Below are 14,177 nucleotides of genomic sequence, written 5' to 3'. Positions count from 1 at the left end.
TTTCACATGAAAAGGCAATGCACGGTGATTTCTACACAAAATACTTTATTAGCTAAAAACAGTGACTGGATCAGCAGCCAGAAAGGGAAGAAGCAGAGAGAAGGGTCAGAGTCCAGCACAACATGTGCTTCTGGCCCTTTTTCTCCCCAAATGCCTGTGGACAGCAGGAAAAAGCCCCATCACCACGCTCAGCTTCTCTCTCCCGCACTGGGAGAATGCAGCAGTAGCCAAGAAGTGTGAGCACAGGTACAGAGCAGCTCCACTTCCACTAACACTAGCCCTGGTCTGTGGCCAGGCCCTGCCTGAGCTCCTCTTGGCCCCTTACTTGCCCCTCAGGGGGTGGCAGCAGGTAACACTCACACAGCAGGGGCTGCACCTGGAGAAAGAAGAGGGAAATGACGAGTCAGAGGGCAATGGGGTGTCTGGCCCTGCCCCATGGGCTCCTCTACTGCCTTTTGGCACCCCTCAGTCCCCTTGCCACAAGGGAGCTCTCCCACAGCCCCCACGTGTGCACCAAAGCCACAGGGACTGCCAGCCTCACCTTCACCCCTGCGAGCAGATATCCGGCGGCTTCTTCTGACACCCAGAGGCACCTCAGGCAAGGCTGAAGCAGCAGTTGCTTTCCTCCTTCCACGTCCTTTCCTTGGCCCATCGGCCTCCTCTTCCTTCTCTTCCTCCTTTAACTCTGACTTTGGGGTTTTCACTACTGCCCTGTGGCGCTGTTTCGTAGCACGTGGGGTGACCTGGGTGGTCGAGAGGGGAAACTCCGTGTAGGATCATCACCATGAACTCACGAGCAGCCTAAACAAGGCAGAGGCAAAGGACAGCCAGACACAGACACAGAGCTGCTCACCGTGGGGCTGGGTGCCTCGGGTTCTACCTTCAGCTGAGGGCTCTCCTTGCGGGACACCTTGCAGGGTTTCTGCCCTGTGTGAGAGGATGTGCCCAGGTGAGATAGGGTGAGCAGAGCATGAGGCAGAGCCTGCACCCCCAAGAGACCAGCCATGGCACAGTGAGCTCGCAGGGATGCTGTTCTGAGTGAGGAAGTACAGGATGAAAAACCATCCAGCAGCTGCACCCAGGTTTGGATGTTGGTAGGAAGGCTTGGGGACAAATGGCTTCTGTCCCTTGGTGCCAAAGACTGTCACAGGCCTGTCAGCAGCCCAGAGAGAATGGCTTTGCTCCTACCTGTGCCCTTGTGTTGCACAGCAAGAACAGGGTTCCCCAGGCTCCAGCCCTCCCCAAGATCAAGAATGGGTCCCACAGGAAGGGGAGAGGAAACTCACCTTTGGGAGCCAGGGGGCCAGGCTCTCCCTGTAAGGAAGGGACAGAGCATTGACTGGGTGCAGTCATCCTGCAGGCAGCAGCAGAATCCCTGCACCTTCTCCATCCTGCAGCCATTGCAGTGATAGGGAAACAGCCACATTTCCCTGGGAAGGCAGGGGAGTTGGGCTTGCTCTGTTTGCCCTGTGCCTTGGGGATTCTGCCATCAATCCCTGTACATGCAAGGCCCCAAATACAGGGCCCAGAAGAGAAGGGCTGCCAGACCACCCAAAGCCCCCCATTCCCTCCATCTGCTCCAGATTGCTCACCATCCATTAGCTGGCTCCCCACCACACAGGAGGTCCTTGATGGAGAGGGAGACCCTCAGCCATACAGTGTAATGGGAGCAAGCAGAGAACAGGCTGGTGTCCCCTTGGAGGAGTGGTTAGGGGATCCCCAGTTCCAGGCAGCAGCCCCAGGCTCCTACCTGGAACCATATGGTCCTGCCATTGCGGTCACGCAGGGAGCTCATGCCAGGCACCAAGTAACACTGCAGCCAGTTCTTGAAGGCAGCATAATTATCCGAGTGCTCAGGGTCCAAGAGCTCTGGGAGAGGAGACAGGGAAAGGGCAGAATCAGAGCAGAAGCTGTGATCACCGTGTCAGGTGTCTCCCCAAACCTGGTGCTGAGAGTGAAAATCCCCAGCGTCCCTGCTGCCTGTCTTGTCCCCTCACCTGCCGTGATGACCTCTGTGGGCACGGTGTGGCACAGCTCCAGGAGATCTGGGTTCTCTTGCCTCAGCTTCACCTTCTTGCTCAGTGTCAGGGAAGGATCCTGCAGGCATGGAGAAGGGCAGAGAAGTCACCTGCCAGCTCCTCTGTTTCCTCAGCTTCTCCCATCTTCTTCCCCATCTCCTGCCCTCCAGAGGATAAGGTGCCACACTCTCCACACACATGACAGCCCTGACCTCACCACACAGCAGGCTTCCAGCTTAGCCACAAAGACATGAAAGAGGGCTAACATACAAAAACACCACCAGCAGGTCGTTTCGTTTGTTTTCAGGCTTAAAATAGCCACTTCCTCTCCCCTGAGGCCACAAGGTCAACCTTGGGCCTTACTGCAGCCTTCCCTTTGGAGATTTTAAGCTTGCAAGGTGTTTGTTTCTCTCACCTCTTCCTCTTCACCCACCCCAAAATTACTTCTAGGCCTCCTTAGGGCAGAAGACTGGCAGAGCTCATCATGAAGGGCCACAGCAACCAAACCCCTGCTTCTGGCATCTGTCTGGAAACATGCTGCTTTCTGAGCCTGTGAAAACACCTGGTATTCCCCACCTTCTTACTCTTCTCCTGCTCCTGCAGGGCCTCCAGCACAGTCCGAGCTTTTTCAAAGGGAGGGATCTTCAACCTGAGAGGGTTACACACAAGCCTGAAGCCTCGCTTCTGGCACTTCGAGTATCTACCAGGTGAGGAGGCAAAGCCACCTTAGCCACGCTCCAGCAAACTCTTAGACTAAACCTCCGTGGCAGGTAAGCGGGTGCTCAACCCACCTTACCTGTACAGGATTTCAGCACGCAGGTAATTCCCAATTCCATTGAAATACTTCTGGTTTAAGAGGACCTCACAGATGGGCTTGTCAAAAGCCCTGTCATCCAGGTTCTTCAGCACATTCTCCCTGCAAGACAGCACGGGCCATCAAGAAGAGTCACCTGGACATGTCCGTGCAGGAAAAGCGGCCAAACCCAAGCAGGGGGCATTCCTCACCTGAAAGCCTGGTACTCGGAGATGACGCAGGGCCCTCGTTCCGGCTGCCAGGCATCCCCCAGGCGCCACGACCCGAAGCGCCGGGGGTCCACGAAGCAGAGGGCGCGCGGGGGGCTCTCCCGGGTGAGGAAGCGCAGGTGGGCATGGCGGGGCAGCTCGGCGGCGGGGCACAGCCGGAACGACCCCGACATGCCGAAGCGGAATACGAGGTCCTGCGGAGGGGGGCCGACGGCGGCGTCCAGCGCGCTCAGCGTCAGCCGCAGCTCCTTGCCCCGGGCAATGGCCGAGATGCTGTAGGCCTCGCTGCGGAAGGGCACCTCCGGGCCGCGGCCCACCGGCGAGCGCTCCACGCCGCCCGCGAACACCAGCGCTCCGCACGCCGTGTTGATGAAGCGCCCGGCCAGGTGCAGCTCCGGGCACTCGGGCATGGTCGCGACCGCACAGCGCAGCCCGAGCCCGCCGCCACCGCCGCTAGGCACGGCCCGCCCCCATTGGCTGCGCCGCCAGGCATGGCCCGCCCCCATTGGCTGCACCGCCAGGCACGGCCCGCTCCCATTGGCTGCGCTGTGATACCGGAAGTTGGTGCCCTGCCGAGGCGGTCCCGCCGCGGAGAGATGTTGCACAACGCGGGGACACAGCGGGACACGGCTCAGCTTTGTCACCGGGACTTTATTGGAACTGCCCTGAGGATCCCCGAGAACCCGGAGGGAAGGGAAATGTCCTCCTCCCAGCTAGGAGCACCAATCCGGACCCCCAACCCAGTGTCGCAGCCTCCCGCCGTGGCCCTTTTCTGTCTCCTCAGAGAAGGGTGTTCATCAGGGTCTGGGCCTGCTTCAGCTCTGCAGAGAGAGGACGGAGATGTGGGGGAGCTGCTGGTATTGCAGCATCCCCTTCCCAGCGTGCCTCCCACAGCATCTCCCCCTGCAGAATCCCCCACGAAGGTCCCTGCTGCCACCCCTCTCCTGGCATCTCACCTGCCAGCAGCACCCAGAACTTGTTGGCCGAGAGCGTCACAGGGACAGCCGTCATCTCGTCACTCTCTCTGTCCCGCACGTTGAAGGTCAGGTGCACCACGGGCTCATTGACCTCCTGCAGCTCGCTGGAGCTGAGGGTGTAATCCACCCGCCAGCGCACTGAGCCCAGCTGGCTCACTAGGGTGGGCAGTGGGATGGGATCAGCACCCCGGCTCACTCCAGCACGGTAACTGACCCCCACACCCCTATTAAGACCCAACACTCCACTCACATCGCAGGCTGCAGGCCCTGAGCCTGTCCTGGAGAGGGTTCTGCTTCTCCTCATAGGAACGGCACAACCCGCTGGCATGCTCTGCTCGTGAGGGGAGACCAGAGAAGAAACGCTCTGCTCACACCAGACCTGCAGCTGCCAAACCCCACCAAAGCACCTGAGGAGCCCCCAGGGACTGATGGCACAGAAGGGAGGTGATGGAGGACAGCACAGCAGCCAGCCTGCCCTCCAGCTGGGTGTGAACTGTCAGCAACATCCAACCACGTCTGGCTCACGGTGCCACCCTGAGAGTTTCTCTTACCTTTGGGCAGTCCCAGCTGCTGCAGCTCACTTGACAGAGACTCGCTGTCTACATTGTGCTTGGCTGCACTGGAGAGGATGAAGCCGAGGACAGCGATGGTCGCCTTCACATCCCCTGACTCTGCAGATGGGAGGGAGGGTGAGCTCTGTCGCCTTGGGAAGGTACTCCCAGGTGCACTGCTGCCATCCCTGGAGCATCCCTGGCTCCACTGGGGAATAGGGATAAGGACAGCAGTGCTCACCTAACTTTGCATCTGAGGTCAGCTTCAGGATCTTGTCATACTGTGGGAGAACAAAGCATCACGGTAAACACCAGCTAACACACTCAGTACTACTGTAAACGCTAACAATTCTTACCTAAATATTAGTATCACTTACTATGCATATTGTTATTACTAGTAGAGGCCGGTAGCGTTCTTAACGCTGAGGCTTGCATAAAGAACACGAGATTAATTAATGATGCTGACTATGCCACTGTAGTGCTGACACACTTGACCCCCACTGCGGTAGCCCCACACTTACCTCGATGGCCTCCCCCAGCAGGTCCCGCAGCACCTGGGCGCAGATCAGCTTCAGCTTCACCGAGGACTGCGGGGGAGAAGGAGGGTGAGCAGCGGGCCCGGAGCAGGCGGGGGGCGGGCAGGGGGACGAGGGGGGCGCGGGCACTTAACTATTTTGGCCAGGGTGCTGATCTCGGCCAGCACCCAGTCGGGGCAGTCCAAGTCTCCGCAGAAGCGGAACCGCTGCGGGGGAAGAGGCGGTCAGAGCCCGCAGCGGGCTCTGCACGCCCTCCCCGCTCCCCGCCGACCCCTCTCCCCACCATGTCGCCGCCGCTCCCTGATCGGCGCTGCTACCGCAGAGTCCGGAACGACCCGGAACCACTGGTGGAACCACAGCCGGGCGGGCTGCCGGCTACGCCCCACCCCCTGCCCCGAGTGCCGGTGGGGCGCTCCGGTAGCTGCTCTGCGGGGCCGTTTAGCCGGGACGCGGACAGGAGAGAGGGCCGGAGAAGGGGACGGGGGGTCTCTGGAGCGGGACCACGGACCCCTCCCGCAGCCCTGGCTCCGCCGGACTGAGCCCTCACGCTCCCTCCCAGCGCCACGCCCGCCAATCCCGGCTCGCCTTTCTCCGCACTGTCCAATCACACCCGTCCTTTCAATGTGGGCGTGGTCCCTTCAAGCTCAGCCCGCGCAGGCGCGGCCGGACCCCTCAGCCCGGCCCTGAGGGGAGGGGAGCGCCGCCTCAGCCCGGCCCTGAGGGGAGCGGAGCGCCGCCTCAGCCCGGCCCCTCACCCCGGAATGCAGCCTATACATATTCTCATTTGTTATCCCCGCTTCATATTGAAATTAGTTGCACGCCTCTTTACGACTGCGCCTTATTCCTTTGAGGTTGCTCTGGTGGTCTTATGCGAGTCTTTATTTACTTCATCCTAGTCTTCCTCGTGGTTTGAACTTTTCACCTTGCCTCCTTGCACATGCTCTCTTTTTACTCCTTTGGTCATTTTCCGGACTTTGATACCAGTTTTCCTGGTTCAGGGGTCTGAAGAATCCCCCGTATCGTATGGTGTCTTTGTCCTTGCATCCTGTTTGCACACTCTGGCCCTTGACCCCACCTTGTAGCCTTGCTCTCCTCCTGTTCGTGTAAGTACCGTAAATTATAGCAAACAATACATTTTTGTCAGTCCCCGTCTTAGTCAAAGCAGGTGTTGATACTTGATTCTTAGTTCTCAATTTCTCTAGTTCACAGGGGGAAGAAGAGGCAGAGCTGACAGTGAAATAAAGTTTTGTAAGAGCAGAGCTGGAATCACTGGCAAGCTAGGAGCTTATTGAGTCGTTTATAAAGGCATGACGCTGAAATTCTGAGTGTGGAGCTGAAATAAAACGCCTGGGCTTGCCTGAAATAGAGACACCGGGCCTGGAGGTAAAGTAAAAATTGTGGCTGGGGAGAAGCAAAATACAGGTACTAGCACTGAGGCTGGAATGGGGACTGCAGAGTCAGAGGCAAAGCAGCACAGAGCTCGATTTGAAATAAAGACGGGCACTCAGCATGCACAGCAGGAACTGCACTCAGTGGCATAGGGCTGAAGCTGAGAAAGCCTGCTGGGGCTAGAAGAAACGCTGCAGAGCAGGATCTGAAACAAAATCCACTGTGCTGGAAGGGGGAAAGCACTGTGGAGCTGGAAGAGTGACTGGCATACACGTTCTGGCTTTTTTAACTCCCTGGCACTGAGGTTGTTATCCCAGAGCTGGAGAGGACCAAGCCCAGCTTGCTGGCACCAGTTAGAGCAGCAGCACATGGCTGCAGTGGGACTGGGAGCCCAGGGCAAGGCTGCCCACAGAGGGAAGAGGGTTCAATACCACCACCAGAGCAGACACACATCCTTCACAACTGGGTTTCACGGTCTACAAATGGTTTATTTAAGATACAAAATTATTCCTTTACACACCTGAGTCTGCATTCTGCTCAGGGAGCACATGGCAGCTGCTGCTACATGATCAGGGAGAGCTTCTCAGCATCTCCTTCCCACCTACAGCCCATCTCCAAGCTCCCCCCCGTTGCTGCTGCTTCTCTCCTCAGGTAGAAGTGCTTTGCCACTCGAAGTGACCATCGTCAGAGTCCTGCAGGGGAGAGGGAAGTCACTTGAAACACCTCCAGTGAAGGCAGGAATGAGGATCACTTCTTATCCAACCCCAGAGATCATCACCAGGTAACAGAAGAACCTGTGACCTGCAGAAACACCAGCTCCCAGGCACAGAAAATAAACCAAGGGATGCAAAGGCCACTCACCTCTGTCCAGACTCCCTGGTTATCCATTTCCAACGTCTGGATCCCCACTTCAGGATCTCTTCTGTTCCAAAGGGCTCTTCCACCCTGCCAGCCCAGCTTCTTGGTCCCCAGGCACTGGGAAGGAAAGCACAGCCACTGCAGCCCTGCCTGGCCCCACAGAGTTCCCTCAGCCCACCCCACACAAGGCCCAGGCTGCTGGTCCAGCCCAGCAGACAGAACTCGCCCTTACCACGAGCACGATGGGTGCAGTGATGATGCAGAGGCCACCTATGACCATGATGGCAACACCATAGGCTGGGAAGCTTGGCCGGTACAAGGGAGGGTCCAGGGTGTCCTCTGGAGCAGAGCACAGCATTTAGAGCCTGGAGCAGCCAGCTCTGCCCCATGGGGTGCCAGCCACCCACTCTGCTCCAGGACAAATATATGGGATATAATAACACATTCCACACCCTTGTGCCTTTTCCTCCCATCCTACACCAGCCTGCAGCAGAAGGTCTCCAACCCCAAGCTCCCAGGCTATTCAGAGAGTAAAAATTTTAATAACAGTTGTGCCCTTGTCTTGGCTGGTGAGGTGACCAGAAGGAATCTCACCCTCTCTTCACACAAGGGATCAGGATCTGGTCAGCTGTGGATCCACTCTGCTCACAGTAGAGCTCATGTACCCACGTACCAGAGGGGAGCTTACCTCCCACAGCCAGAGAGTATGGATCCACATGGATGTCAGAGTCGCCCAAAGCATGGTCTGGCCCGACTGAGAGCACAAGCTTCCGCAAAACTTCCATACTGGTTGGAGCAGGGTGACGGAATATCATGTTCCCATGGCAGGTCACAGAGCCAGGCCTGCCGACAGGGTTGGGAAAAGCTCCAGCAGCTGCCAGTCCCATCACAACCCCACAGTGGCATGGGGTGGGCACACCCAGCCTCCTCCCGGAGGGCTTTGTTCAGTAAGAAGAGATTTCTGCACTTAGGGAGCCATGGGATGGAAGGGACATCCCTGAAGGTCCAGCAAGTCACCACTGATACAATGGGTTCATGCTTGACCTCAGCTTCCTCTGCAAATCCTTCTGTAGCCACAAATATGCACCTGTCAGCCATGACCTGTTGGATGACATCTGAAGGGAGACATCCCCTCCCCTGTACACCCCTGGCCCAGCAGAACCCCTGCTGCTCCCACTCACAGGAATTCTTTTATGATCACTTTCAGGAGGGTTGGGTAATCACTCAGGACTCTCACCACCTGGAAGAAAAGTTATGCTCAGCTCCCCACCAGCTTTTGGGGGTGTTTGAACACCCCAAAGCAGTCCCTCTTCCTCCAATGGTTCTTCTCACCCTGCTGGGAGAACCTTAATGCCCCTCTTCCCATCGGCCCCATTCCTACCGCATCACCAAGGTCCATGGAGAGATTGTGGTGCTCTTCAGAGAGTGGATCCTGAAGCTTCTGGCTGAAGTGTCTATTGGTGACCACAAGGGAGAGAGGGTACACGTACAGGCCAAGCTTGGACCCTGAAGGAACAACAAACAAGTGCTGGGTGTACAGATTTGGCAGCGACCCTGCCCACACCACACATGGGGACTGTCTTACCCTCCACCGAGAGGGATGTCAGGTCGATGGAGAGGTCTGAGAGCGTAGTCAGGGCTTCCAGAACCTCTGTAACATCAGCATGGACAACTGTGTCGAGGTAGAGGTCTCCAGTGACCTCTGTGCCCCCACCGAGGGTTCTGAGGGGAGAGAAGAGCTCTGAGCAAGGCAGGAAGGTTGGGAGCCAGCTCCAGCACCTTTACTGGTGGTTCTCCCCTGAGAGCCCACAGAAGGTGTTCAATTAGTTTGCTCCAGCTGCACATGCCCTCCCAGCTTTCCCCATCCTCTCCATCCTTGCAGCACAGCTAAATAGCTGCAGAGGGCACAGGAGATGGTGAAGGTAGTGAAATGAAGATGTTGGCAGAGGAGAAGCTGCATCCCATACCTGAGCTGGGAGATGGTGAAGTTCCTCACGTGGTAGAGGGCACTGACAGATGACATTACCTGGGCAGAGAGAAGACAACAGTTCACACCTTCCCCCATTCAGCACAGGTTATTCCACCACCCAGGCAGCCTGTGCCCATTCTCCCAGCACCACCCTTCAGAAGAGCCCCCAAGGCTTGGCATACCTCACTGACCAGCCTCTCCAGAGGATCCATCCTCCTGTTCGTGCCAAGCTGGAAGCCAGTGAGGGAGACAGACAGCTTCTCTGGGTCCAGGTTCTCCAGGCTGAAACCTAAGGGAGTTTGGAAGAGTTATGCTCATACCTGTTCCTCCAGCTTCCTTGGGAGATATTGTTCGGCCTTGAGTTCATCCATGGCCACACAGAAAAAGCAGAAACCAGCAGGGCAGCTGAGTGAGGAGGAATTCATTTGAATTTGGGAAGAAGTCAGGATGTGCCATTTCCCAGCAAAGGAGAGCTGAGGCAAAGAGAGGAGGCCAAGGAGTCGAGCAGAAGCAGTGGCCCACACAGGTCCAGCTGTACCCTCCACGACCCTTAACATCCTTACAATGGTTTCACACAGGCCAGGAGAAGGGATGTGAAGTGAAGGAAAAGCCAGGAACCCAAACTGCACAGGTTTTGTCTTTGATAGAGGCACAAAGAGGACATTTGGTTGTGGAAGATCTTCAGGACTTACCACCAGACTGGACAGACTGAGGGTCCAGCTGCCAGCTGAAGATGCTCCTTCCCTTGCTTGCCTCTGTGAGGACTGTCCTGATGAGGTGGGAGTTGGTGGGAGCAGGAGCATCCCCCCGGAACAGAACCTCCCCTCGCACCACCACTGAGCCATTCCTGGGAGGGAGAGGAGATAGCGGGCAGCACATGTGATTTGATTTTATTTTTTTTCAAGGCACATTTATCTAGAAATTCAGACAGGGATCCCCTGAAATGATGACACCAGGGAGGGAGCATAGTCCCTCACAATGGCCTGTCTGGAGCACTTGCCTGGGCAAACCCTTCCCACCAAGCCAAATTTGCAGCAGCTTGGGGAAAAAAAAAAAAACACCAAACCAGAAACAGAGACCACTGCTGTTTCTAGCAGGATCCATCTTTATTACACACACTCTAGTATTTACATATTTCTACTATGGGAAAGGTTAAAGAAAGTCCTGGGAATGCATAAGAGGAAAGACAAAACAGCCTACACCACCAAACATTCATTAGAGCAGAGATTCTGCCCTTATCAGCCATTCACTCAAACATCCAGCCCCCAGCAAACATTCACATGTGGTGTTTATGGCTGTAGTCATTCCTGTGGTATGCACCTTTCCCAAGAGAATGGAGAGATTTTATCAAATTTAAGTGTAACAAGTTGCTCTTCTATGCAGGACTTTGGTTAAGGCCAGGGTGGCTACAAGGACTCCCCTCAAGGCCAGGGTGGCTACTGCAGGCCACTGCTTCTGCAAAGCCCACCCAAACTCCTCCACACCAGCTGAACACTCACATGAACTCAAGGACATTGGCCTGCAGGAAGCTCTCATAGCTGGACAGCATGTGGTTTAGCTGGAAGGAAGAAGCACCTGGTTATTAATTGAGAAGATTTTCCAAGCTCCTCCACGTGAAGGGGAAATGTATGAGCAGTTGGGCAATAAATAGAGAGAAGTCAGCTCAGTCTGGCTCAAGGGAGGGCAAGCTGGCACCCCAAGGGAGTACCTGGGGATGAGTTGGGATACCCAGAGCAGCCACCCACATTCCTGGGAGGGAATACCCCAGCAATAATTAGGTGTGCCATGGCCCTGCTGGCTGCCAGAGGTGAGGGGAGCTCAGTCCCACCTCAAACCAAGCTCCAGTGGAGCAGTGCCAGGGGTTTACCCACCTCCACCATGCTCAGGTGGGCAATCAGCCAACCAATGCAGCACAAAGGCTTCACACCCCAGCAGGACCTGGAGCCACCCTGCTCCCCAAAATGCCAAATCTGTCCCAACCACCTCCAGCACTCACCATCAGTCTCACATCTCCCTCCAGTTGCTGGTAGCTCTCTGAATTCCTGCTGCCCAGAGCCGGGGTGTAAGCGATGCCCAGCAGCCGGAATTGCAAGGGCAGCACATGCACAGGCTGTGTGGGAAAGGGGAGGCTGGAGGGGTGGGATGCAGGGGGTTTCATCTCTGTGGAGCCAGGTTTGCCCTCTGTCATCAGCTCAGCTGGGCTGAAGGCCTCTCTGGTGGCTGCAGGGAAATGCTCCATGGCTGTGGAAGAGTGCTGGGAAGTGCTGGAGCCACTGGACATGATGTGGGTGTCAAGGGTCACTCCTGTGGGCACAGCCACGGTCTGGGAGCTGAGCAGGGAGCTGGCTGCATGCCCAGCTCCAGGAGAAGTCGGCAGGCAGGACGGAGATGTCACACTAGGGGTGGTGGCAGTGTGGTGGCCAGGCTCAGAGCCATGCTCCAGGGCTGGGTTTGTGGAGCAGGGAGGAGGCACAGAGCCTGGGCTGGCAGGGGTGGGCCCTGGAGATCCTGCTGGAGTGGGAACAAATCCCACTGATGCTGTCCTGGGCTTGCTGTGCCTGGATTCTTCCATCACAAACACCTGTTCAAGATCTGGGGTGGCACCAGTGGCTGTGGAGCTCATCCCAGTCACGGTGGGACCTGCAGGGCCGGGAGTCCTGAGCTGGTCTGGAGCTGGGGAGGCTCCAGGGGACATTGGCTGTGCAGGGGGAGAAGGCCACTCACTCTGCGTCCCTGAGGTGACAACAGGAGCACCAGACTCTGCTGTGGGAAGGGAAGAAGCCAGCACACGCTGACTGTGGGCACCAGGAGCTGTAGCAGTGGTAGGAAGCGATGCCAGGACTGCATCCAGGAGTCCAGACCCATTTCCTGGAACCTGGGCCAACACAGGAACAGCTTTCCCAGGCAGAGCAGTGTCCCAGAGCCCCTCAGGTGTCAAGGCAGGGGGCACCCCCATGGTGCCAGGGTGCAGCTGGGCCGAGCTGGGTGTCCCTGGTGTTGGCAGAGCAGAGGTCACCAGCTGCTCTGCCGTGCTGGGGCTCCAGGAGCCAGCATCCATCAGTGTCCATGTGGGGACATCAGGTGGGATCTGAGAGCCTGCAGCTGCCCCTTGGAGTGGCACCAGTTGGTTGGGTGACACCTGCATCACTGCAGCTGTGGGGAGGGAAGGAAGGTGCAGCCATACCTGGGAGGTGGCAGGGAGCCCAGCAGCTGGCTCACTCCAAGCTCTGGAGGTGGCCTCAGACCCCCTCTGTGGGCTCTGGGGCTCTGCTGTGCCTGCTGAAGTCACTGCTGGCATCCATGTGGCACCATGTGAGCCTGGTCCTGCTCTGTGGAGACCTCTCTCAGTAAGGTGATGCCAGGAGCCAGGGCTGGGGACACCCTCAGTCTGGAAGAGCCGAGATAAGGTAGCAGGCACGCTCTTGCCAGGCCACTGTGCAGGGGACAGTGTCACAGCCATTGCTGGGCTCAGCCTGTGCCCTTCCCTGTCCCCAGATCCAGGCTGCCTCTCCAGGGAGGTCTGAGATGTCCATGTGGCCGCAGTCTGTGTCCCCAGGCTCTGTCCCCCAGCACCTCGCCCAAGGGTCACAACTCCTTGGTCCCCTGGGAAGCAGCCCGAGGTGAGGAGGTCCCCACATGCTGTCACCAAACTGTCACCCACCCTTTGCTGGGAGGCTGAGGAGCCCGGGGGATCCCAGGTGACAGCAGCCAAAACACCCAGGCCGTAGGGGACAGCAGTGGTGCACACACACACGGCCAGCAGCAGGAAGGCTCTGCACCAGAGCCTGCCGGCAGGGGCAGCAGGACTCGGGGCTGTGCCCGCAGCCCCTTCCCTCTCAGCACAGAGCATCGTTCCCGGCTGCAGGGCAGCAGCAGCGTCCGGGGAGCTCGGTGGTCCAACCCCTTGACTCATCTTGGGAGAACTCAGCTGTGGACAGGGACAGCAGCAGATTTAGGGTGAGTCTCTGCAGCTCCCACATCCCCGTGCCTGGCCCGTTCCCAAGCTTCCCATCCCCACAGCTCCTCATTAAAACATCTTCCTTCTCCCCAGCAGCCTCCCAGCTCAGGAAAGTCTGTGCCAAGCCTTAGCATCTCCTGGGAAGCTCCCAGGGCAGCACAAGGTTGTAACCAGCCCTAGGCTCAGACATTACCTCATTCCCTGCTCCAAACACCCACCTTGTCCCCAGAAACCTCCCCAAGGAGGGCCAAGCCCACCAGCACCCCTCACCTGGCAGCACCCCAGAAGAGAACACCAAAGCCCAGCCAAGCCCTGGCTTTTATCTGGTTTCCCAGGTGGGGGGGATGTGGCTCCATTGCAGCTGCTCCCAATTAACACACAAACTCATCTGCACTCCCTCAGGTGAAGCTGGACGGGTTTCAGCTTCATTCTGCTCCTCATTGAGCCCTTGTCAGCAGGAGGGGGTGGGCTTGTCCCTCCAGGCAGGATGATCCCCAAACCTTGCTGATGCTCCCCAAAACACTCTGTCTGTGAGGTTGTGGCAGTGTTCACCTGCTGGGCTTCACTAACTGGGGCTGTAAATCGTGGATTGCAGCACTTGGCCTTTGGGATCAAGCAGATTCTGTGCCTGATGGAGGCTCACAAGGGAGAAGGTGTCAGGGGTCCCCCGTGGATCAGCCCAGGCTGCATCCCTGAGCACCCCACACTCTCCTGCCCGGTTTCTGATGCTCAGACATCCACAAGCACCCTCTTCCCAGGCTGTCACCCAGGGCGTTTGTGGAGGCTGGGATGTGCTCCTGTGATGGCATCCTGGACACTGGATCAGCCTGCAGTGATGGACAGAGGGGCTGGGGACAGCACTTGTGGCTGGGGACAGCACTTGTGGCTTGTTGCAGGG

At 57.5% G+C, this 14,177-nt stretch overlaps 3 protein-coding genes and 1 long non-coding RNA gene across 4 annotated transcripts; 1 reads left to right on the top strand and 3 right to left on the bottom strand.

Moving 5' to 3' along the window:
• Positions 1-28: 28 nt before the first annotated feature.
• NEIL1 (nei like DNA glycosylase 1) lies at positions 29-3,547 on the bottom strand. The gene is made up of 9 exons (XM_014879239.2): positions 3,024-3,547; positions 2,815-2,934; positions 2,595-2,667; positions 1,998-2,097; positions 1,751-1,869; positions 1,287-1,314; positions 854-927; positions 542-743; positions 29-376 (listed from the first exon to the last, which is right to left on the bottom strand). Exons 1-9 carry the CDS (start codon positions 3,545-3,547, stop codon positions 357-359), a joined length of 1,260 nt encoding a protein of 419 aa, XP_014734725.2. The 3' UTR covers positions 29-356.
• A 125-nt stretch (positions 3,548-3,672) lies between these two features.
• Positions 3,673-5,691, bottom strand: COMMD4 (COMM domain containing 4). The gene is made up of 8 exons (XM_014879106.2): positions 5,389-5,691; positions 5,240-5,311; positions 5,091-5,156; positions 4,811-4,850; positions 4,570-4,689; positions 4,269-4,349; positions 3,998-4,174; positions 3,673-3,862 (listed from the first exon to the last, which is right to left on the bottom strand). Exons 1-8 carry the CDS (start codon positions 5,389-5,391, stop codon positions 3,822-3,824), a joined length of 600 nt encoding a protein of 199 aa, XP_014734592.2. The 5' UTR covers positions 5,392-5,691; the 3' UTR covers positions 3,673-3,821.
• Positions 5,692-5,815: 124 nt separating this feature from the next.
• On the top strand, positions 5,816-7,354 carry LOC148222213 (uncharacterized). Its single transcript, XR_015806459.1, has 3 exons — positions 5,816-6,208; positions 6,308-6,488; positions 7,146-7,354. It is a non-coding gene; the product is annotated as an uncharacterized LOC148222213 (long non-coding RNA).
• Positions 6,971-14,134, bottom strand: LOC106854904 (uncharacterized). Its single transcript, XM_088172333.1, has 12 exons — positions 11,318-14,134; positions 10,821-10,879; positions 10,014-10,168; positions 9,504-9,610; positions 9,320-9,378; positions 8,938-9,074; positions 8,734-8,858; positions 8,534-8,592; positions 8,041-8,195; positions 7,585-7,691; positions 7,356-7,469; positions 6,971-7,186 (listed from the first exon to the last, which is right to left on the bottom strand). Exons 1-12 carry the CDS (start codon positions 13,232-13,234, stop codon positions 7,142-7,144), a joined length of 3,039 nt encoding a protein of 1,012 aa, XP_088028459.1. The 5' UTR covers positions 13,235-14,134; the 3' UTR covers positions 6,971-7,141.
• Positions 14,135-14,177: the final 43 nt, after the last annotated feature.

Source organism: Sturnus vulgaris, chromosome 13, assembly GCF_052056855.1.
Source record: "Sturnus vulgaris isolate bStuVul1 chromosome 13, bStuVul1.hap1, whole genome shotgun sequence".
Classification (NCBI taxonomy): domain Eukaryota; kingdom Metazoa; phylum Chordata; class Aves; order Passeriformes; family Sturnidae; genus Sturnus; species Sturnus vulgaris.
This window is presented reverse-complemented; position numbering and strand designations above follow the sequence as displayed.